The sequence below is a fragment of the Pseudophryne corroboree genome, chromosome 5 (assembly GCF_028390025.1).
Source record: "Pseudophryne corroboree isolate aPseCor3 chromosome 5, aPseCor3.hap2, whole genome shotgun sequence".
NCBI lineage: Eukaryota > Metazoa > Chordata > Amphibia > Anura > Myobatrachidae > Pseudophryne > Pseudophryne corroboree.
In genome coordinates, this window is record NC_086448.1 from 252,044,239 (window position 1) to 252,069,945 (window position 25,707).

At 44.5% G+C, this 25,707-nt stretch overlaps 1 protein-coding gene across 8 annotated transcripts in view; it reads right to left on the reverse strand.

The window, feature by feature from the left end:
- The window catches only part of NEK10 (NIMA related kinase 10), an 831,700-nt gene that overhangs the window by 33,080 nt on the left and 772,913 nt on the right, over nt 1-25,707 (reverse strand). For all 8 annotated transcript variants that reach the window (XM_063922254.1, XM_063922250.1, XM_063922255.1 and 5 more), the window contains one exon: nt 17,619-17,671. In XM_063922254.1, coding sequence (XP_063778324.1) covers nt 17,619-17,671 — 53 coding nt within the window. The remainder of the gene's footprint in view (nt 1-17,618; nt 17,672-25,707) is intronic.

Below are 25,707 nucleotides of genomic sequence, written 5' to 3' on the forward strand. Positions count from 1 at the left end.
CTTCTTAGCGGCAGAGGCCATAAGTCCTCTGTGAGCATCTCTTGAAGTTCCGGGTACCAAGTCCTTCTTGGCCAATCCGGAGCCATGAGTATAGTTCTTACTCCTCTACGTCTTATAATTCTCAGTACCTTAGGTATGAAAAGCAGAGGATGGAACACATACACCGACTGGTACACCCACGGTGTTACCAGAACGTCCACAGCTATTGCCTGAGGGTCTCTTAACCTGGCGCAATACCTGTCCCGTTTTTTGTTCAGACGGGACGCCATCATGTCCACCTTTGGTAATTCCCAACGGTTTACAATCATGTGGAAAACTTCCCCATGAAGTTCCCACTCTGCCGGGTGGAGGTCGTGCCTACTGAGGAAGTCTGCTTCCCAGTTTCCATTCCCGGAATGAAACACTGCTGACAGTGCTATCACATGATTTTCCGCCCAGCGAAAAGTCCTTGCAGTTTTTGCCACTGCCCTCCTGCTTCTTGTGCCGCCCTGTCTATTTACGTGGGCGACTGCCGTGATGTTTTATCCCACTGGATCAATACCGGCTGACCTTGAAGCAGAGGTCTTGCTAAGCTTAGAGCATTATAAATTTACCCTTAGTTATATTTATGTGGAGAAAAGTCTCCAGACTTGATCACACTCCCTGGAAATTTTTTCCTTGTGTGACTGCTCCCCAGCCTCTCGGGCTGGCCTCCGTGGTCACCAACATCCAAAACTGAATGCCGAATCTGCGGCCCTCTAGAAGATGAGCACTCTGTAACCACCACAGGAGAGACACCCTTGTCCTTGGATATAGGGTTATCCGCTGATGCATCTGAAGATGCGATCCGGACCATTTGTCCAGCAGATCCCACTGAAAAGTTCTTGCATGAAATCTGCCGACTGGAATTGCTTCGAAGGAAGTCACCATTTTTTTACCATGGCCCTTGTGCAATGATGCACTGATTTTAGGAGGTTCCTGACTAGCTTGGATAACTCCCTGGCTTTCTCTTCCGGGAGAAACACCTTTTTCTGGACTGTGTCCAGAATCATCCCTAAGCACAGGAGACTTGTTGTCGGGATCAGCTGCGATTTTGGAATATTTAGAATCCACCCCTGCTGTTGTAACAGTATCCGAGATAGTGCTACTCCGACCTCCAACTGTTCCCTGGACTTTGCCCTTATCAGGAGATCGTCCAAGTAAGGGATAATTAAGACGCCTTTTCTTCGAAGAAGAACCATCATTTCGGCCATTACCTTGGTAAAGACCCGGGGTGCCGTGGACAATCCAAACGGCAGCGTCTGAAACTGATAGTGACAGTTCTGTACCACGAACCTGAGGTACCCTTAGTGATAAGGGCAAATTTGGGACAAGGAGGTAAGCATCCCTGATGTCTCGGGACACCATATAGTCCCCTTCTTCCCGGTTCGTTATCACTGCTCTGAGTGACTCCATCTTGATTTGAACCTTTGTAAGTGTTCAAATTTTTTTAGATTTAGAATAGGTCTCACCTAGCCTTCTGGCTTCAGTACCACAATATAGTGTGGAATAATACCCCTTTTCTTGTTGTAGGAGGGGTAATTTAATTATCACCTGCTGGGAATACAGCTCGTGAATTGTTTCCCATACTGCCTCCCTGTCGGAGGGAGACCTTGGTAAAGCAGACTTCAGGAGCCTGCGCAGGGGAAACGTCTCGACATTCCAATCTGTACCCCTGGGATACTACTTGTAGGATCCAGGGGTCCTGTACGGTCTCAGCGTCATGCTGAGAGCTTGTCAGAAGCGGTGGAACGCTTCTGTTCCTGGGAATGGGCTGCCTGCTGCAGTCTTCTTCCCTTTCCTCTATCCCTGGGCAGATATGACTCTTATAGGGACGAAAGGACTGAAGCTGAAAAGACGGTGTCTTTTTCTGCAGAGATGTGACTTAGGGTAAAAACGGTGGATTTTCCAGCAGTTGCCGTGGCCACCAGGTCCGATGGACCGACCCCAAATAACTCCTCTTCCTTTATACGGCAATACACCTTTGTGCCGTTTGGAATCTGCATCACCTGACCACTGTCGTGTCCATAAACATCTTCTGGCAGATATGGACATCGCACTTACTCTTGATGCCAGAGTGCAAATATCCCTCTGTGCATCTCGCATATATAGAAATGCATCCTTTAAATGCTCTATAGTCAATAAAATACTGTCCCTGTCAAGGGTATCAATATTTTTAGTCAGGGAATCCGACCAAGCCACCCCAGCTCTGCACATCCAGGCTGAGGCGATCGCTGGTCGCAGTATAACACCAGTATGTGTGTATATACTTTTTATGATATTTTCCAGCCTCCTGTCAGCTGGCTCCTTGAGGACGGCCCTATCTATAGACGGTACCGCCACTTGTTCTGATAAGCGTGTGAGCGCCTTATCCACCCTAAGGGGTGTTTCCCAACGCGCCCTAACTTCTGGCGGGAAAGGGTATACCGCCCATATTTTCTATCGGGGGGAACCCACGCATCATCACACACTTCATTTAATTTATCTGATTCAGGAAAAACTACGGTAGTTTTTTCACATCCCACATAATACCCTCTTTTGTGGTACTTGTAGTATCAGAAATATGTAACACCTCCTTCATTGCCCTTAACGTGTGGCCCTAATAAGGAATACGTTTGTTTATTCACCGTCGACACTGGATTCAGTGTCCCTGTCTGTGTCTGTGTCGACCGACTAAAGTAAACGGGCGTTTTAAAACCCCTGACGGTGTTTTTGAGACGTCTGGACCGGTACTAATTGTTTGTCGGCCGTCTCATGTCGTCAACCGACCTTGCCGCGTGTTGACATTATCACGTAATTCCCTAAATAAGCCATCCATTCCGGTGTCGACTCCCTAGAGAGTGACATCACCATTTCAGGCAATTGCTCCGCCTCCTCACCAACATCGTCCTCATACATGTCGACACACACGTACCGACACACAGCACACACACAGGGAATGCTCTGATAGAGGACAGGACCTACTAGCCCTTTGGAGAGACAGAGGGAGAGTTTGCCAGCACACACCAAAAACGCTATAATTATATAGGGACAACCTTATATAAGTGTTTTCCCTTATAGCATCTTTTTTATATATTTTTAACGCCAAATTAGTGCCCCCCCTCTCTGTTTTAACCCTGTTTCTGTAGTGCAGTGCAGGGGAGAGCCTGGGAGCCTTCCCTCCAGCCTTTCTGTGAGGGAAAATGGCGCTGTGTGCTGAGGAGATAGGCCCCGCCCCTTTTTCGGCGGCCTCGTCTCCCGCTCTTAACGGATTCTGGCAGGGGTTAAATATCTCCATATAGCCCCCGGAGGCTATATGTGAGGTATTTTTAGCCAAAAATAGGTTTTCATTGCCTCCCAGGGCGCCCCCCTCCCAGCGCCCTGCACCCTCAGTGACTGCCGTGTGAAGTGTGCTGAGAGGAAATGGCGCACAGCTGCAGTGCTGTGCGCTACCTTAAGAAGACTGAGGAGTCTTCATGCCGCCGATTCTGGACCTTCTTCTTGTTTCAGCATCTGCAAGGGGGCCGGCGGCGAGGCTCCGGTGACCATCCAGGCTGTACCTGTGATCGTCCCTCTGGAGCTAATGTCCAGTAGCCAAAGAAGCCAATCCATCCTGCACGCAGGTGAGTTCACTTCTTCTCCCCTAAGTCCCTCGTTGCAGTGATCCTGTTGCCAGCAGGACTCACTGTAAAATAAAAAACCTAAGCTAAACTTTTCTAAGCAGCTCTTTAGGAGAGCCACCTAGATTGCACCCTTCTCGGCCGGGCACAAAAATCTAACTGAGGCTTGGAGGAGGGTCATAGGGGGAGGAGCCAGTGCACACCACCTGATCTGGAAAAGCTTTACTTTTTGTGCCCTGTCTCCTGCGGAGCCGCTATTCCCCATGGTCCTTTCAGGAACCCCAGCATCCACTAGGACGATAGAGAAATACAGTTAACATCTTATACACTACAGACTAACATCAATATCTAAACATAATAACTACACATATACAATATACAACAGCGTAACAATAACACAGAGAGAGAGAGAGAGAGAGAGAGAGTATGGCAAATACAAATAGAGAACAAGTTGGTTACAGAGAAAAACTTACACACTGGGGAATGATCGCTGCGCAGTCCTGGTACCAGCTCTCAAGTTAGTCAGTGATGAAAACCTTTTGTGGAGAGTAGACTGAGCTGGCCCAGACTGGCTGCCTTATATACACTATATACAGTACACAACAAAGGGGCCTACAATCTCATTGTTCATTGGACACAGGAATCTGTCTTCACATTATAACAAAAGGTCATAGGTTGATTCGAACAGGTGGGCTGTGACTATTTCATACTGCTCAGGTGGGAGGGAATCTCAGGATTCCCGCCGCATGGATAATGAACTGCAAATACAGTAAATGTCCATAAACTTCTTATAAACATAACTATTCGCAGGAGCGATTAATCTCTTTCAAACCAATACCGGAATGTTTCTAATAATATACTCTACCGTTGCATACTAAACACCACTGCTCAAAACCTGTCTGACCCTTCGTATCATGTAAAGAGGGATCTCTCTGTCCATGAACCAGTTACACTCACCAAACTTACTGATATTATTAAGGAGACCATAACCTATAAAATACACTATATGGATTAATTATATAACAATCGAGTCGCCCGCCAGACGCACACAAACTCTACCGTAAATGCACATACCACGCGCCTGAGCGCATGACCGTGGAGGCGCCGTCACGCAACTGCGAATATGCGCACGCACGGGAGAGAATGTGCACGTGCAGCGGGCAAGCGCATGGGGTTAGTACAAGGCATGAGAATAACGATATTTTTCGACTTTGACAATATATATAAATGCGAAAGCCCTCACACACTCACTCACTGACTCATCACTAATTCTCTTACTTCCCGATATGTTACAAAGCTGAAATTTAAAATAGTAATCTTCAGGTAGGAAATAGGAAAACTACGTAATTAGAGTGTTAATAAACCTCCCCTAAGAGGATGAAAAGGGGGTTGACATAATGACGTCATCACCGATGCGTGGATTGCGTTGCGTGAATGATAATGCCAAAACTGACAATCCGATCAAAATTTGGATTGCATCGCCAGTGTGTAGAATTTAATAAATTCCGAAAATAGTCTTATCGCTTTTTACCGTATCTGCTACGGGTGCTTCTCGGGTGACGCCAAGAACCATGGATTAATATTTACTTACATTAAGACGTCTCAAATTTACATCTCTATAGATTTACCAAATATCTAACACTCATATATATTTACAACCATGAAAATCAGAAACTCCAGTGCGAAGAACAACTTGTCTATAAATATAATAAAACTGTAAGGGTTATGTCTGTACATAGTAATTTTGTTTTTAGAAATATACATCTAGGGACTGTTTATGAATTATGGAGATGAAAAAATATCCGAATTTCTTGTCGGCATCACGCAAAAACTACTGGATGAATTTAGATTGTGTTTTCACTATTGTATAGCTCATATAGTGACCCATAAAGAAACTGAGATATTATGATCTCTCAGGCAGAGGAGCAGTAAAGGAAAAAAACAGACTCTTGACACTCGGTGCGTGCAATGTGCAGGCTCCTCAAGTCCAAAATGACTATATGTATATAAATATTAGAGATGCGAGATCTGGGTAAATCCGGCTAAACCTGAACATCTCAAATTTATATATATATATATATATATATATATATATATATATATATATATATATATGAAACAGGTGGGTGCGGCACTCCAAAGAAACAGGCATGAAGACTTAATAGATAGCCAAATCTAAGGCCTTGCTATTGGACCCTGAATTACTGTTACATCCTAAAAAAGTTGATCAAACATGTATTATGCCCTGGGTGACGCATTATACTCCAGCTAGTCAGACCATCAGTACGATTTCCAAAAAACACTGGCCTATTGTAAAATCAGATCCTGACTGTAATCTTACTAACACTAAACTTATGTCATGTTACAAACGGGGTCGGAGTCTACGTGACATCTTAGTGAGGTCTGACATTTCTGAAACCCCTCCTAACATCTATAGAGGTAGTTTGGGTTGCATTCGTTGCACATGTGTCACTTGTAAATTTTTGATTCCAGGTGAGACTTTTTACCATCCTCACACTGGTAAGATTTTACATATCCGTCATAGATTGACGTGCAATTCTAAATTTACAGTGTACCAAATTATCTGCCCGTGCGGTCTATCCTATATTGGGAAAACCGAACGCCCGTTTAAGGAAAGGATGGCCGCACATAGGTCATCAATTAAAATGGCCATTAATTCTGGCAAAAGTGACCTTCCTGTGGCCAGACATTTCTTGCAGCTATCTCATAACCTTACAACTTTGAGATACCGTATGATCGACCATGTGCCCCCCTCTTTAAGGGGTGGCAATCGTGGTCTTAAGTTACTCCAATGTGAGGCCCGTTGGATACATAGGCTGGGAACTTTGACCCCTGGTGGCCTAAACGAGCAGTCGGGTATCAGTATATTAGCTAGCAATTATTAATATGTCATCAGGCTGGATTAATCTGTATTAATATGTATTATGACTGCAGCTATTAACGTTCTTGCCAGCTGGTGATTTCTCCTTTGTTTTTATTTAAAACCTGTCCGTTCTCTTTGCCATTGATTTGTACATATGCTTATGTTTAGCTATTCATGGCAATCTAGACACTTTGCTGTGTTTCTATTTGTATCCATTTATAAGCGCTACAGACGTACTATAGCAGTGTACGGCAATTGGTTTGTTTAACTTTGTTACCATGGTGACGGTTGTTACACATGACGCTTGACTTCCCTTGACAGGACGTCATCACGTCAGCTTCAGTGCGTTCCCGCCGGGTGTGCAGTCCCGCCGCGGTATTCGTCACTTCACTGGGTGATTCTGGTATTTAAGGTAGGATATTTTATGTTGTTGTTAGATCCTGATGAAAATGCTTTATTAAATAGCATTGAAACGTAGCACTTTATTAAGTCTTCATGCCTGTTTCTTTGGAGTGCCGCACCCACCTGTTTCACATGCGTTCTGTCTGTGAGGGCACCCAGCTTTACTATTTTCCAAGTGGCCGTGCCGGACCTTCCTGTTCTCTATATATATATATATATATTTATATATATATATATATATATATATATATATATATATATATATATATATATATATATATATATATATATATATATATATATATATATATATATATATAGCAGTTGGTAACGGATCGGTACTCTCCTCAATATAGAACAAACTGCTCAGGTGCCTTCTGGAGTGATGGATGCAGGTAAAAAGCTATTATAGCAAACAGCGGCACTCAGAGACTGACAAAGCCAAATGGCTTTGTCAGTCTCTGAGTGCCGCTGTTTGCTATAATAGCTTTTTACCTATATATATATATATATATATATATATATATATAAAAAAGAAAAAGTTTCCCAGGGAGCTCGTGTGAATCTTTGGTATATCTAACGTTTTTACTTATACAGTGACACAGTCATAAAAAATCAACTTATTTATTTTATAAGATACAATAAAATAAGCTGTACCACAATGTATCCTAAATTGACAATAAACGATGTTTTTTACAAATATTTGTATTGGTGACAATTCATTTCAATCATAGATCGACATAATGATTATTCATCCTTATAGGAATGACAAAATCGCTGCTCAAAAAAATAAAAGGGAACACTTAAACAACACAATGTAACTCCAAGTCAATCACACTTCTGTGAAATCAAACTGTCCACTTATGAAGCAACACTGATTGACAATCAATTTCACATGCTGTTGTGCAAATGGAATAGACAACAGGTGGAAATTATAGGCAATTAGCAAGACACCCCAAATAAAGGAGTTGTTCTGCAGGTGGTGACCACAGACCACTTCTCAGCTCCTATGCTTTCTGGCTGATGTTTTGGTCACTTTTGAAAGCTGGTGGTGCTTTCACTCTAGTGGTAGCATGAGACGGAGTCTACAACCCACACAAATGGCTCAGGTAGTGCAGCTCATCCAGGATGGCACATCAATGCGAGCTGTGGCAAGAAGGTTTGCTGTGTCTGTCAGCGTAGTGTCCAGAGCATGGAGGCGCTACCAGGAGACAGGCCAGTACATCAGGAGATGTGGAGGAGGCCGTAGGAGGGTAACAACCCAGCAGCAGGACCGCTACCTCCGCCTTTGTGCAAGGAGGAACAGGAGGAGCACTGCCAGAGCCCTGCAAAATGACCTCCAGCAAGCCACAAATGTGCATGTGTCTACTCAAACGATCAGAAACAGACTCCATGAGGGTGGTATGAGGGCCCGATGTCCACAGGTGGGAGTTTTGCTTACAGCCCAACACCGTGCAGGACGTTTGGCATTTGCCAGAGAACACCAAGATTGACAAATTTGCCACTGTCGCCCTGTGCTCTTCACAGATGAAAGCATGTTCTCACTGAGCACATGTGACAGACGTGACAGAGTCTGGAGACGCCAAGGAGAACGTTCTGCTGCCTGCAACATCCTCCAGCATGACCGGTTTGGCAGTGGGTCAGTAATGGTGTGGGGTGACATTTCTTTGGGGGGCCGCACAGCCCTCCATGTGCTCACCAGAGGTAGCCTGACTGCCATTAGGTACCGAGATGAGATCCTCAGACCCCTTGTGAGACCATATGCTGGTGCGGTTGGCCCTGGGTTCCTCCTAATGCAAGACAATGCTAGACCTCATGTGGCTGGAGTGTGTCAGCAGTTCCTGCAAGACTGGCCCGCCCATTCCCCAGACCTGAATCCAATTGAGCACATCTGGGACATCATGTCTCGCTCCATCCACCAACGCCACATTGCACCACAGACTGTCCAGGAGTTGGCGGATGCTTTAGTCCAGGTCTGGGAGGAGATCCCTCAGGAGACAATCCGCCACCTCATCAAGAGCATGCCCAGGCATTGTAGGGAGGTCATACAGGCATGTGGAGGCCACACACACTACTGAGCCTCATTTTGACTTGTTTTAAGGACATTACATCAAAGTTGGATCAGCCTGTAGTGTGTTTTTCCACTTTAATTTTGAGTGTGACTCCAAATCCAGACCTCCATGGGTTAATAAATTTGATTTCCAATGATAATTTTTGTGTGATTTTGTTGTCAGCACATTCAACTATGTAAGGTACAAAGTATTTAATAAGAATATTTCATTCATTCAGATCTAGGATGTGTTATTTTAGTGTTCCCTTTATTTTTTAGAGCAGTGTATATATAATAAGATTTTAAACCTACCGGTAAATCTTTTTCTCCTAGTCCGTAGAGGATGCTGGGGACTCCGTAAGGACCATGGGGTATAGACGGGCTCCGCAGGAGACATGGGCACCATAAAGAACTTTAGAATGGGTGTGCACTGGCTCCTCCCTCCATGCCCCTCCTCCAGACCCCAGTTATTGAAACTGTGCCCAGAGGAGACGGACAGTACGAGGAAAGGATTTTTGTTAATCCAAGGGCAAGATTCATACCAGCCCACACCATCCACACTGTATACAGTGGAATATACGAACCAGTCAACAGTATGAAACAAAACAGCATCAGCCAAAGACTGATCAAAACTGTAACATAACCCTTATGTAAGCAATAACTTTATACAAGTCTTGCAGAATTCAGTCCGCACTGGGACGGGTGCCCAGCATCCTCTACGGACTAGGAGAAATAGATTTACCGGTAGGTTTAAAATCTTATTTTCTCTTACGTCCTAGAGGATGCTGGGGACTCCGTAAGGACAATGGGGATTATACCAAACCTCCAGACCGGGCGGGAGAGTGCGGATGACTCTGCAGCACCGATTGAGCAAACATTAGGTCCTCCTCAGCCAAGGTATCAAACTTGTAGAATTTAGCAAAAGTGTTTGAACCCGACCAAGTCGCCGCTCGGCAAAGCTGTAATGCCGAGACGCCTCGGGTAGCCGCCCAAGAAGAGCCCACCTTCCTAGTGGAATGGGCCTTAACCGAATTTGGTAACGGCAATCCAGCCGTAGAATGAGCCTGCTGACTCGTGTTACAGATCCAGCGAGCAATAGTCTGCTTAGAAGCAGGAGCGCCAACCTTGTTGGCTGCATACAGGACAAACAGAGCCTCTGTTTTCCTAACCCGAGCCGTCCTGGCTACATAAATTTTCAAGGCCCTGACTACATCAAGGGACTTGGAATCCTCCAAGTCCCCCATAGTCACAGGCACCACAATAGGTTGGTTCATATGAAACGAGGAAACCACCTTAGGCAAAAATTGACAAAGCCGCCAATTCAGACACCCGCCTTGCAGATGCCAAGGCCAACAACATGACCACCTTCCAAGTGAGAAATTTTAATTCCACCATTTGAAGAGGCTCAAACCAGTGAGATTTCAGGAACTGTAACACCACGGTAAGGTCCCTTGGTGCCACTGGAGGCACAAAAGGAGGCTGGATGTGCAGCACTCCATTTACAAAAGTCTGGACTTCTGGGAGAGAAGCCAATTCCTTCTGAAAGAAAATTGATAGGGCCGAAATCTGTACCTTAATGGAGCCTAATTTTAGGCCCATATCCACTCTTGTCTGTAGAAAGTGGAGAAAACGGCCCAGATGGAAATCTTCCGCAGGAGCATTCTTGGCTTCACACCAAGATACATACTTTCTCCAGATACAGTGATAATGCTTCGCCGCCACCTCCATCCTAGCCCTTATCAGAGCAGGGATGACTTCTTCCGGAATGCCTTTCCCAGCTAGGATTCGGCGTTCAACCGCCATGCCGTCAAACGCAACAGCGGTAAGTCTTGGAACAGACAGGGCCCCTGTTGCAACAGGTCCTCTCTGCGAGGAAGAGGCCACGGATCTTCTGTGAGCATTTCCTGAAGATCTGAATACCAGGCCCTGCGAGGCCAATCTGGAACAATGAGTATTGTTTGCACACTTTTTCGTCTTATGATTCTCAATATTTTTGAGATGAGTGGAAGAGGAGGGAACACATAGACCGACTGAAACACCCATGGTGTCACCAGGGCGTCCACTGCTACTGCCTGAGGGTCCCTTCACCTGGCACAATACCTCCGAAGCTTCTTGTTGAGGCGTGACGCCATCATGTCTATTTGAGGAAGTCCCCAATGACTTGTTATCTCTGCAATAACTTCCCACTCTCCTGGATAGAGATCGTGTCTGCTGAGGAAGTCTGCTTCCCAGTTGTCCACTTCCGGAATGAAAACTGCTGTCAAAGCGCTTACATGATTTTCCGCCCAGCGAAGAATTCTGGTGGCTTCCGCCATCGCCACTCTGCTTCTTGTTCCACCTTGGCGGTTTACATGAGCCACGGCTGTGACGTCTGACTGAATCAGAACCGGCAGGTCGCGAAGAAGATTCTCCGCCTGACACAAGCCGTTGTATATGGCCCTCAATTCCAGTACATTGATGTGCAGACAAGCCTCCTGGCTTGACCATAGACCCTGGAAGTTTCTTCCTTGTGTGACTGCTCCCCATCCTCGGAGGCTCGCGTTCGTGGTCACCAGAACCCAGTCCTGAATGCCTAACCTGCGACCCTCTAGAAGGTGAGCACTCTGCAGCCACCACAGGAGAGACACCCTGGCCCTGGGGGACAGGCTGATTTTTTGATGAATGTGTAGATGGAACCCAGACCACTTGTCCAGAAGGTCCCACTGAAAAGTCCTCGCATGAAAACTGCCGAAAGGAATGGCCTCATAGGACGCCACCATTTTCTCCAGTACTCGAGTGCATTGATGGACCGACACACTTTTCGGTTTCAACAGGTCTCTGACCAAGTTCTGGAGTTCCTGGGCTTTTTCATCGGCAGAAAAACCCTCTTTTGTTCCGTTTCCAGAATCATGCCCAAGAAAGTCAACCGGGTCGTTGGAACCAACTGTGACTTTGGTAGATTGAGAATCCAGCCGTGTTGCTGCAGCACTCTTAGAGAGAGCGACACGCTTTGCAGCAACTGTTCTCTCGATCTCGCTTTTATCAGGATATCGTCCAAGTACGGGATAACTGACTCCCTGCCTGCGCACGACCACCATCATTTCCGCCATTATCTTGGTGAAAATCCTCGGGCCGTGGAAAGCCCAAACGGCAACGTCTGAAACTGGTAATGACAGTCCTGTACCTGAGGAGGATATATGGGGACATGAAGGTATGCATCCTTTATGTCTAGTGACACCATAAAATCCACCCCTTCCAGGCTGGCGATAACCGCCCTGAGCGTTTCCATCTTGAATTTGAATCTTTTCAAGTACAGGTTTAGGGATTTTAAATTCAGAATGGGTCTGACCGAGCCATCCTGCTTCGGGACCACAAACAGGGTTGAATAGTACCCCCTCCCCTGTTGAAGTAGGGGAACCTTGACAACCACTTGTTGATGACAAAGTTTTTGAATTGCAGCTAAAACTATCTCCCTTTCTGGGGAGGAAGCTGGTAAGGCCGATTTGAAAAACCGGCGAGGAGGCACGTCTTCGAATTCCAGCTTGTAACCCTGGGATACAATTTCCATTGCCCAGGGATCCACCTCTGATTGAACCCAGACGTGGCTGAAGAGTCAAAGACGTGCCCTCACCGGGGCGGACTCCCTCAGCGGAGCCCCAGCGTCATGCGGTGGATTTAGTAGAAGTCGGGGAGGACTTCTGCTCCTGGGAACTAGCCGCAGCCGGCAGTTTTTTCCCTCTACCCTTACCTCTGGCGAGGAAGGAAGAGCCCCGACCTCTTCTGGACTTATGCGACCGAAAGGACTGCATCTGATATTGTGGCGTTTTCTTTTGCTGTGAGGAAACATAAGGTAAAAAAGTAGATTTACCTGCAGTAGCTGTGGAAACCAGGTCCGTGAGACCTTCCCCAAATAAGTCCTCACCTTTGTAAGGCAAAACCTCCATATGCCTCTTTGAGTCGGCATCACCCGTCCATTGGCGGGTCCACAGGGCTCGCCTAGCAGAAATCGCCATGGCGTTGGCTCTCGAACCCAGCAGGTCAACGTCTCTCTGAGCATCTCTCATATATAGGACTGCGTCTTTAATGTGGCCCAAGGTCAATAAAATGGTATCCCTATCCAGGGTTTTCAATGTCAGCTGACAAGGTATCTGTCCAAGCCGCCACAGCGCTACAAACCCAAGCAGACGCTATTGTTGGTCTGAGCAAGGCACCCGTATGTGTATAAATTGACTTCAAGGTAGTTTCCTGCCTGCGATCAGCAGGATCACTGAGGGCTGCCGTATCTGGAGACGGCAGCGCCACCTTTTTGGACAAGCGCGTTAACGCCTTGTCCACCCTGGGCGAGGATTCCCACCGTACCCTGTCCATTGCCGGGAAAGGATACGCCATAAGAATTCTCTTGGGAATCTGCAGTTTCTTGTCTGGAGTTTCCCTAGCTTTTTCAAATAACTCATTCAGCTCATGAGATGGGGGAAAATTTACCTCAGGCTTCTTTTCCTTAAACATGTGTACCCTCGTGTTAGGGACAGAGGAGTCATCTGTGATATGCAAAACATCTTTTATTGCAAAAATCATGTAATGAATACTTTTGGCCACCCTTGGGTGTAACCTCGCATCATCATAGTAGACACTGGAGTCAGAATCCGTGTCGGTATCAGTGTCTGCTACTTGGGACAGTGGGCGTTTCTGAGACCCAGAAGGTCCCTGTGACACAGTTAAAGCCATGGATTGACTCCCTGCTTTATCCCTGGACTCTGCTTTGTCCAATCTCTTATGTAATAAAGCCACATTTGCATTTAAAACATTCCACATATTCAACCAGTCAGGTGTCGGCGTTGCCGACGGAGACACCACAATCATCTGCTCCACCTCCTCCCTAGAAGAGCCTTCCGCTTCAGACATGCCGACACACACGTACTGACACCCCCACACACTCAGGGAAATAACTATATGGAGACAGTTCCCCAATAAGGCCCTTTGGAGAGACAGAGAGAGAGTATGCCAGCACACACCCAGCGCCACCAGACCCTGGAATAAAATCCCAGTTAGGACAGCGCTTTTATATAAAAATATATATAATAACACTCACTGCGCCAATTACATGTGCCCCCCCCCCCTCTTTTTTGCCCTCTGTGACCGTGTTCAGCAGGGGAGAGTCCGGGGAGCCAGCTTCTCTACATGTGCTGTGGAGAAAATGGCGCTGGTTAGTGCTGGAGGATCAAGCCCCGCCCCCTCAGCGGCGGGCTTCGGTCCCGCTCAAATAATAAAAAAACTGGAGGGGGTTAATAATATGCTGCCTCCGCAGTATCTGTACATCTGCCAGTGTCCCTTGAGGCTATTAATTGCTGCCCAGGGCGACCCCCTGCGCCCTGCACCCTTACAGTGCCCGCTGTTGTGTGTGTGTGTGTGTGTGTGTGTGTGTGTGTGTGTGTGTGTGTGTGTGTGAGCAATGGCGCGCAGCGTTACCTCACTGAAGAACTTCTATCTTCCGGCTCTGTGAGGAGGATGGCTGCGCAGCTCCGGGACGAACGGCGAGGGTGAGACCTGCGTTCCGACCCTCTGGAGCTAATGGTGTCCAGTAGCCTAAGAAGCAGAGCCTATCACTTAAGTAGGTCTGCTTCTCTCCCCTCAGTCCCACGATGCAGGGAGCCTGTTGCCAGCAGTGCTCCATGAAAATAAAAAACCTAACAAAATTCTTTTTCAGAGAAACTCAGGAGAGCTCCCCTGTAATGCACCCAGTCTCCTCTGGGCACAGGATCTAACAGGGGTCTGGAGGAGGGGCATGGACGGAGGAGCCAGTGCACACCCATTCTAAAGTTCTTTATGGTGCCCATGTCTCCTGCGGAGCTCGTCTATACCCCATGGTCCTTACGGAGTCCCCAGCATCCTCTAGGACGTAAGAGAAATAAATATATATATATAAAGCAATAGACCATGTGCCAGCCCCCAGAAGAGGGGGCGATAGGGGGAAAGCACTATTACAACTCGAATCCAGATGGATTTTTCGTCTAGACTGTGTGGCCCCCAAGGGCCTCAACGAATCCCTGAATTTGAGCTATTTTCTATAACTTATTGTGCAACGTGCTGGTCTTAGTATGTAGGGGCAAGTTCGGACACACTTTTTCAGAGTATTCGTTTTTATTTTTCATTTTGTCATTTGCATCATCCCCTGCTTTTTGAGGTTAATACATAAACACCCAAAGAGGCACAAATAAGGTCCATGATCAGCGAGGAGCAGGTACACCACATAAGAGTTATAAGCCAATAGAGGACACAATCTAACAAGCTCCACCCCCTCCATTTCACGTAGCTTTTACACCTCTTGTCTTCCACTTATTTGTTACAGATTTTTACGTTAGGGAGGTTAGTACATATAAGTAATATATTAGGTGGGTCAGATCAGGTTGCTAATATACAGGTGAGTTGCCGCTATAAAAATGTTTAAAAAATGTTTAAAAATTGTTTAAAAATTGTTTTAAAAAATTGTTCAAAAAATTCTGTCTAAAACTCTTAGAGCAAAAAACTTTTTTACGACTATCACCAAGTCTAACATGTCATATGAGCACATGCAAGTTTAGCTATTTTGTTTTTAGCTATTCTGCTTTTAACATTATTTTGATCATCACTAAATGTACTTGGCACTTTAATGTGGGGCCGGTGTGTCTCACTCTTAATCTTAATTTTGATTGTGTTTTGTGTTTCAGCACTGTGGGGACTTTAACTAAACTATTCGTCCGTATGCGGGGAGGTGCCGTGGTTACCGGCGCCGGACAAGTGACGCGACTTCCGGTGCGTCCGAGGCAGCCGCGTCCGGAAGCGCTCGCTGGAGAAGGCGGCCGTGGATACCGGGCACACACCGTGACGGACGGGGAGGGGTAAGTCCTCTGTAGGTATTTAAATTGTTTCACTGTTTATTTGCACTTTGTCTGAAGAAGGGGTAGCATCCCCGAAACGTCACATTAAAGCAGGCCCCACGGGGCTTTTTTCACGTTTACCTGTGGTCATTAGTCTCTGAGTGCCGCCTACTCTATTTTGGATTTCTATATATATATATATATATATATATATATATATATATTAAAAAAAACAGACAATATATACAAATATTGCACACAACGAAAACACGCATAGAGCTGCAGACGTAGATCTCAGCACCAGCTGCTTCTCCCATGGGCAGCTTTACATGGCTTGATCACTAGTTAGTAGCCCCAAACATCCCTGAAGGAAAAACTGCAAATACTGTTTACAAATAAATGCTGTGATCAATGTGTACAAAATAAAATATACATCACAATATTAGATGCCACTACTGTCTTTACAAAATTAGTTCTGGTGAGCAATAACAGACATCCACATGAACAAAGCTGTGGGCGAATACTAGTATCTCATATAATCGTTCTGAACATTTTGCTTTGCATTTTAACGAAAGCAAATTATGCTGTAAAAATGATTTTAGATGTACTCTATATATAAAAACATATTAAAATCTTTAACTACCGGGGCTGGTTCAGCATAGTGCTGGTTATTGGAAAAGAGGGGGGGGGGGGGGGAGGGGGGGGACTTCTACTTTATTTTCCAATACCAGCCTAGGCACAGAGGCCTGGGGCTGGTTAACAATTTGGGGAAGCCTGTTTTTATTATTATTATTATTATTATTATTATGTTAAACTCTTATAATCCTTTACCATAAAACTAAGCCTGCACATGTCATGGCATATTGATCTGTGCAGTGCTATAAGGGAGTTATTCAGGTTTGATAACAAACCAAAAAAGAAAGCAGCTGGGCAAAACCATGTTGCATTGCAGGTGGGGCAGATGCAACGTGCTGAGAGATTTAGATTTGGGTGGGTTATATTGTTTCTGTGCATGGTAAATACTGGCTGCTTTATTTTTACACTGCAATTTAGATTTCAGTTTGAACACACCTCACCCAAATTTAACTCTCTGTGCACATGTTATATCTGCCCCCCTGCAGTGCACACAGTTGCTTGCTCTTTTGGTTTGCTAACAAACCTGAATAAGGAGGCACCCTGGGGTGCCTTGGGACACTTGCAGCGGTGTCCTGGGTTGGTGGTTCAGGACCAATTCAAATTATTTATGGTCAATGTAATCGGCAAAACCAGTGCTGGTGGCTGCCAGTCATAAAATATGTGGACAAACAGAAGCAAATCCTGTCCCTCACCACACAATTGAAACTAAGGATGACATATAAACCCAATTCACTTTATTTTATATTTTTAAAAAAAATTCTCAGTAAGAAACTTCGGCCTAGGGGCACCGTGAAAAAAAAATCTGATTTTCTAGGGCACCGTGATTCAGAAAAGTTTGGGAACCACTGCCCATAATCTATTTCAGATTGACGATGGATTTTATCAGAGAGGGGTATTCTGACTTGTTTTAGACTAAAAATATATGCTGTACATCTCTGTTGGGCTTCTATGTGGTATGATGCTCAAATCGATGTCTAGCAAATGCCGTATTTTTACACAGCATTTCCGATGCTGTTGTCCATCGGTTTGCAATAGATGGAAAAAAACGATTTTTAGCAAATTTATCCTGGAGTCTGAGATGAAGCAATTTTGTAGCCTTATCCTATGTAAGCGTCATTATTGGAATTCTGATTATGACACAAAAATACCACTTGACTAAATACCAAACATAACAATAATAATTGCAATTTACATACCTGCAATTGCTCATATGTTATTCCACCATCAAGTTCAAAGGTGCTAGCAGTTCCTGTAACAGTAAAAGTAAGCATATTATAGGTCATATTTTTTTTAAAAATAAAAAAAAATAATGCTATCATTTTGAAGCATATCTATCCGTATGATGTTCATTTGTTTGTCATATGCAATGGACCCTGATGATGATTATGCCAGTATGGTTAGAACACAGGTTCTCAAACTTGGTCTTCATTACCCCACACAGTGCATGTTTTGCAGGTCTCCTCACAAAATTGCAAGTGAAATAATTAACTCCACCTGTCAGTGAGTAATTAATACACCTGTGCACTTGCTGGGTTACCTGCAAAACATGCACTGTGTGGGGACCTGAGGACCGAGTTTGAGAACCACGGAGTTAGAAGAAAACATCAGCAATTTCAGTTGTAAGACTAAGCCTACAGGTATGTTTCCAAATTGCAGTTACGTCAGTATTTGGTAATGGTATTCTGTCTGGATTCAAGGGTATTTCCAAAGTACATTATTATGTGCTACTTTATATACTGATCGCAGCTATTTAATTTTCATGCTCAGGTACCAACTCTGCTTTACAGCGGTAATCAGATGCAGGGCTGCTATACAGTAAACCCTCCCCCCAAAAAAAATAATAATAATAATAATCTACCACTTACTGTACTAATCGCAGATACATCATGCTGTTATAGTTGCTACAAATTGGGTAAATTTACTAAAGGCTGGTATACACGGTAGCACACGAACCGCTCAGCACACATCTCTCCCGCCGCTCAGCACATGGAGATAATGTTAATCAAACTTGCATACGCATGATGCCACCCCTCTCAGAAATGCTGCCTTGATGGGAAAAGTGCCTTCTTTCCTGTAGTCAGGGAGGACTCCACCTAATCTGTGAATCTCCTAGTACTATGTTAGTACTATCTGTGAATCTCCTAGACATTCCAGTTGAATTGGAAACTAAGGGGCCTAACTATTGCTAAGCATTAGTGGTGGTCATTCCGAGTTGTTCGCTCGTTGCCGTTTTTCGCAACACAGCGATTAATTGGAAAATGCGCATGTGCATGGTACACAGAACGCATGCGCAAAGTAATTTAACACAAAACTTTGGAGATTTGCAAAAGCTCGAGCGACGTTTTTTCAACGCTCGAGTGATCGTAGTGTGATGGACAGGAAGTGGGTGTTTCTGGGCGGAAACTTGGCATTTTCAGGGAGTGTGCTAAAAAACGCAGGCGTGCCAGGTAAAAACGCAGGAGTGGCTGGCCGAACGCTGGGCGTGTTTGTGACGTCAAACCAGGAACTAAACAGTCTGCAGTGATCGCAATCTAGGAGTAGGTCTGGAGCTGCTCAGAAACTGCAAGGAATTATTTAGTAGCAGTTCTGCTAATCTTTCGTTCGCAATTCTGCTAAGATAAGATGCACTCCCAGAGGGCGGCGGCCTAGCGTTTGCAATGCTGCTAAAAGCAGCTAGCGAGCGAACAACTCGGAATGAGGGCCAATATCAATTAGTTTTGCGGCAGAAATTTTTATTTTTAATGAGGCTATCCCCGCTATATACTAAGTGTAACTCGCAAGGTAAAATGCCTCCATAAGCTTAAAGCAGTTTACACCTTCTGAAGATGGTGCAAAATAACACAACCAAATTCAAAGAAGCTTCGCTTTTCAGAGTTTGTTACATAGGGGTCAGATCACAGTCCCAATTGATAATACTGAGGGCAGTGATCTGCAATACTAATTAGCCTTCTTCAGGAGTATTCTGTGAAATCTCTTGCATCAGGCAATTGGTACATACTGTAGCAACAATTCATAAAATTATGCAAAAAATGCACTTTCTATTAGAGATGTGTTCGGCGGACACTTTTCGGGTTTTGTGTTTTGGTTTTGGATCTGGATTGGTTTTGCCAAAACCACCCTTTCGGGTTTTGGTTTTGGATCTGGATGTTGTTGTTTTTTAAACATAAAAACAGCTAAAATCACAGAATTTGGGGGTAATTTCTACGGTATTATTAACCTCAATAGCATTCATTTCCACTCATTTCCAGTCTATTCTGAACACCTCACAATATTGTTTTTAGGCCAAAAGGTTGCACCGAGGTAGCTGGATGACTAAACTAAGCGACACAAGTGGGCTGCACAAACACATGGCCCATCTAGCACTGCAGTGGCAGACAGGATGGCAGTTTTAAAAACTAGGCCCCAAAGAGCACATAATGCAAAGGAGAAAAAGAGGTGCAAGATGAATTGTCCTTGGGCCCTCCCACCAACCCTTATGTTGTGTAAACAAGACATGCACACTTTAACAAACCAATCATTTCAGCGACAGGGTCTGCCACACGACCGTGGCTGAAATGATTGGTTTGTTTGGGCACCCACAAAAAAAGAAGCAATTAATCCCCCCCACCCACCAAAAAAGAAGCAATTAATCTCTCCTTGCACAAACTGGCTCTAAAGAGGAAAGATGTCATCCTCATCCTCAGAGAGGATTAATTCGTCCCCACTGGAATTGCATTATCAATGTAATGACTGATGGCAGCAGCAGCTTCAGCACTAGTACTAGGAACTGGAAGAGGTTCCTGATTTTACACTATTTTTTCCTCCAAATTTTTGTTCTCCATTTCACAGGACAGCACCCCTTTATTATTACAGCACACAGAACAGTTCCCCTTTATTGTCACAGCACCCCCGTATTTTTACAACATACAAGACAGGGCCAGTGTACTTTTATTTTAACAGCAGCACCCCTGTATTTTTACAGCGTACAGCACCAGTGTACGTTTATTTTAACAACAGCGCCCCTGTATTTTTACAGCATACAGGACCAATGTACTTTCATTTTAACAGCAGCACCCCTGCATTTTTACAGTATACAGGACCAGTGTACTTTAATTTTAACAGCAGCACACCTGTATTTTTACAGGGTACAAGACAGGACCAGTGTACTTTTATTTTAACAGCAGAACCCCTGTATTTTTTACAGCATACAGGACCAGTGTACTTTTATTTTAAAAACAGAACCCCTGTATTTTTACAGCATACAGGACCAGTGTACTTTTATTTTAACAGCAGCACCCCTGTATTTTAACAGCATACAGGACCAGTGTACTTTTATTTTAACAACAGCGCCCCTGTATTTTAACAGCATACAGGACCAGTATACTTTCACTTTAACAGCAGCAGCCCTGTATTTTAACAGCATACAGGACCAGTGTACTTTTATTTTAACAGCAGCACCCCTGTATTTTAACAGCATACAGGACCAGAGTACTTTTATTTTAACAACAGCGCCCCTGTATTTTAACAGCATACAGGACCAGTGTACTTCTATTTTAACAGCAGCACCCCTGTATTTTTACAGCATACAAGACAGGACCAGTGTACTTTTATTTTAACAGCAGCACCCCTGTATTTTAACAGCATACAGGACCAGAGTACTTCTATTTTAACAGCAGCACCCCTGTATCTTAACAGCATACAGGACCAGTGTACTTTTATTTTAACAACAGCGCCCCTGTATTTTAACAGCAAACAGGACCAGTGTACTTTTATTTTAACAGCAGCACCCCTGAATTTTCACTGCATACTGGAGGACAGTGCCCCTGCCCCCTGTACAACACAGTGACAGCCAGGACAGCAACACACATGTACAGCTGCAGCACCCCTAACAGCATATTAAACACCAGTGACAGACTTCCGGTTCCGGGTTCATGCTGTGAACAGCGTGTCCGTGCAGCTCCCGGGACGAACCCACTGTAACCCGCATATAAAAGCTCACCGGAGCCCGCACCCACCAGGGAAGAACCTCCACTCCACTCCCCAGTGCATGGAGAAATTCCTCGCTCCGTCCACCGCCGTCCGCAAGCAGCTGTTTCGGCAGGAGAAACGTCGAGCGGAATCAAAGATGGCGCCGGACACAGACTCCCCGCCAGCGTCTCCGGCACACAAGAAAGCGGCTCCTGAAACAGATAAGTCTACCTTACAGAGACACCCTGATTCCCCCATTACACACTCTGATTTGGCCCAAGCTATAACGGCCACGATGGGACCCCTTCTGTCACAGGCTGTAAATGACATTTCCACACAGCTCCAAAACCTTACTCACAGAGTGACCACAAACGAGACACATATGGGGAAAATAGCACATGACATGGCTGATGTGCAGCACGATATAATTCGCTTACAAAAGGAAAATTATCACCTTTTAAACAAGCTAGATAATATCGAAAATCGATCCAGGAGAAACAATCTAAGAATAATAGGCATTCCTGAATCAGTGAAAGATGCCGCACTGGAGAGATTTGTTAGCATCACATTACCACAGCTGCTCCATGTCTCAGATGCTTGCAAAGATATTGTCATAGAAAGGGTACATAGAATAGGCCCTAACCAACGACCAACAGACACCCGTCCCAGAGTGGTTATTCTACGCTGCTTAAACTACCTTCACAAGCAAGCCATATGGACAGCCTCTAGAAAAATACGTCCTTTGCTATGGGAAAAAAATAAGTTGCTAATATTTCAAGACTTCTCCCCTGAGCTCACACGGGCCAGGAAGGCCTTCTCACCTATTTGTGCTCAGCTGGTGCAGATGAAACGTAAATTTGCCCTTCAATATCCAGCAAAATTACGTATATTCATAGGAGATTCCTTTTATGACTTCTCCACCCCTGGCGACGCTGATGCATTCTTGAAAGATGAAGCTCAGGGGCATCATGAGGACATTTCTGACAATTCATAGCAATTTAAATGGGTTTCAGAAACAGCCAAGACCCTCCTGAGTTTACTTTATAGCTAACTGCTTGACTGTTTTCTAACATTGAAGATTGAGATGCATAATGGTGGATGGGCGCTATTGTTTGATATACAAGCCCAACATCTGTAATCTAATCATAGTTAGTCTACTCAGGCGAAGACGCCTCCTTGTTATATTTGTTCTTTATTTTTTTTTTATTTTTCTATATTACCACTAGTAATATTTTTCCCTTTGTTTTTATTTTTTACTCTTTTTAACTGATGTGTTTTTTTTCTGACACTAAGATATGAGTGGCGGAGTATATTGCAGATGGATGCGTGACTTCTTGAAGTCACAGATGATGTATAGATTTTTGCTTTAGAGTTTAAGAATAATTCCTGCTCATTAGCGGCTTATTATGTTCATAAAAGGTTCGTTCCCTCCCTATTGATTTTATCAGGTGGGTGGTCCCGGGTAGCTAGGATTCATCCAAAGCTAACTCCCCCCCCCCATTATGATGAATCGGAAGTTGGTATGCTGGTCATGCCGTCAAACACCTAGGCTAACCCCTAGTGAGGTCCTAAGAAGGACATTATTGTTATATGTTTTATTTTACACAATTATATCCTCTCTTCTCTTTCCCATCTATCCCCTCTTCTATCATCCACTCTCTGCTACATACGTGAAATATGACTCACATAGAACCTTCTCTCTGTCCCCTCATTACTTGATGACTTACACTTATGACAACCTCACACCTTAAGGTGGGCTCTCTGAACGTGGGCGGCATAAACTCCCCAGCCAAGCGTCGAAAAATCCTGCAATACCTAACTAAGCAACACTTAGATTTAGCATATCTACAAGAAACACACCTGACAGAACTGGAGTCGAATAAACTCGGCACCATGGGTTGGAAGGTTGTGGCGACAGCTCCTTTCTCTTCTAAAGCCCGTGGAGTTATAATTTTAGCACGTCTATCCCTACCATTAAAAGTGACCAAGGTTATACCCGACCCCAATGGTAGATTTATCATAGCCCAAGCTACATTACATGACATACCATATACATTATGTAATATATACGCACCCAACACCTTCAAAAAGTCATTTTTCTCCACTCTGATAACAAAACTATCCCCCAACCTTCATGATAGACTACTGATTGGTGGGGACCTCAATCTAATCTCATCCCCGCTCCTTGACCGATCCAATACTAATTCTAAACCCATCTCGTTACCAAAATTTGGTATACCATACTTTGCTACATCCCTCCAAACCACTGATGTCTGGAGAGCTTTTAACCCCATCGGCAGAGAGTACACATGCCTCTCAGCCGCTCATGGCACCATGTCACGCATAGATTACCTCTTAATCTCCCATATCTTAATCCCCGACATCATTTCTACCAATATAGAATCCATCTCTCTCTCAGACCACGCCCTCATCTGGTTTGACCTCCAACTCACCCATGACCCCTCAGTCACAAAAGTCTGGAGATTCCCCACACATCTAACACGCTCACAATCGTTCTGCAAAACACTGATAGAGAAATGGGATGAACTTTTAGCCGATAACATATCACACCTCACTTCAAACCCTCCAATCTTTTGGCAAACTGCCAAATCAATATTACGGGGCACGATCATTTCATACGCTTCCAGATCCAAAAAACATATAGCCTCACGCTACTTACAACTACAGTCAGACCTAACATCCGCATTCCAACTATTCAAGACAACACCCTCTCCTGAAAACAAAGAACTATATACAAAAGCAAAAACCAAATTTGATGACCATCTTCAATCCCTAGGTGACAAACATCTGTTTAATATCAATTATAGATATCACAAATTTGGCAACAAAACTGGAAAGCTCTTGACCAACTTACTACATGGAACTAGATCCTCTGCGCTCGTACATCCTCTACAAACACAACATGGCCAAATAACAACCTCTAACCAACAAGTAACAGAGGTGATGAGATCATTTTATGAATCGCTATACTCAGCCCCTACTCCCCCCTCTCCTACAGACACCCCACCCCAGGACACATCCCTCACTCCGCACAATTGGGAATATCCCACACTCCCTACCATTCCGCAATCTCTTGCTGATACCTTGATGACTCCCATAACGGATATAGAGATCCTCTCAGTTATTAATCAGCTCCAACGAGATAAAGCCCCAGGACCAGACGGATTTTCAGGCGAATTTTACAAACTACTAGCCCCCAAAATTATTCACACTTTAGTATTGTTTTATAACCATCTCCTCACAAACCTAAATCCCCCACTTTACTTCACATCAGCAATAATAAAAACTCTCCCCAAACCAAATCGTGACCTATCCTTACCTAGCTCTTATAGACCCATATCTTTACTCAATCTCGACTACAAAATCTTGACAAAGATTCTATCCAAGCGCCTCCAACCGATTTTACCCCATATAATCCACCAAGATCAAACTGGCTTTGTATCAGGCCGCCATTCCGTGATCAACTTGAGGAAGGTCTTCTCGGCTGTCCAGTGCATGAATGTTTCCCCTCCCACCACACCAGCTATCATTCTTTCGCTGGATGCCGAGAAGGCCTTTGATCTAGTACTATGGCCTCACTTACAGTACACGCTACATAAATTTGGTTTCCCTAAGAAATTCATTGATATAATAACAGCCCTATATTCAAATTCTACTTCCCAAATCTCATGCAATGGAACCCTCTCCTCTTCCTTCCCTATAGCTAGAGGCACCAGACAAGGGTGCCCGCTGTCACCCTTACTATTCAACATAGCCATTGAACCTCTTGCAATAGCCATCCGTGAATCGTCCAATATACCTGGAATTGTTATCGGATCCACGGAATTAAAGATTTCTCTGTTCGCAGACGATATGATTTTATTTCTTTCAGATCCCTCTTCCTCAGTCCCACATGTTATGTCCCTTATATCAGCTTTTGGCCAAATTTCAGGCCTCAAAATAAACATATCCAAATCTGAAATCCTACCTATCAATGGCCCCCCCCCCTATCACACAAAAGATCACATCTCTCTCTACCTTTCATTTAGCAAAGGAAGGTATAAAATACTTAGGGATAAAAATTCCACCTTCCACTGCCAACATCTATAAACTCAACTACACCCCCCTACTAACAAAAATAGCCTCTCTTTACGAGAACTGGAAAGATCTCCCATTATCACTCTTGGGCCGCCTTGCTGCGGTGAAGAGTATTATTTTCCCCAAAATCTTCTACCTCATTCAAATGCTACCGCTTTCTCTGAAACCCTCTGACTTTAACACCTTCGACAAATTAACCTCCAAATTCCTTTGGAAACATAAAAAATCCAGAATCTCTCT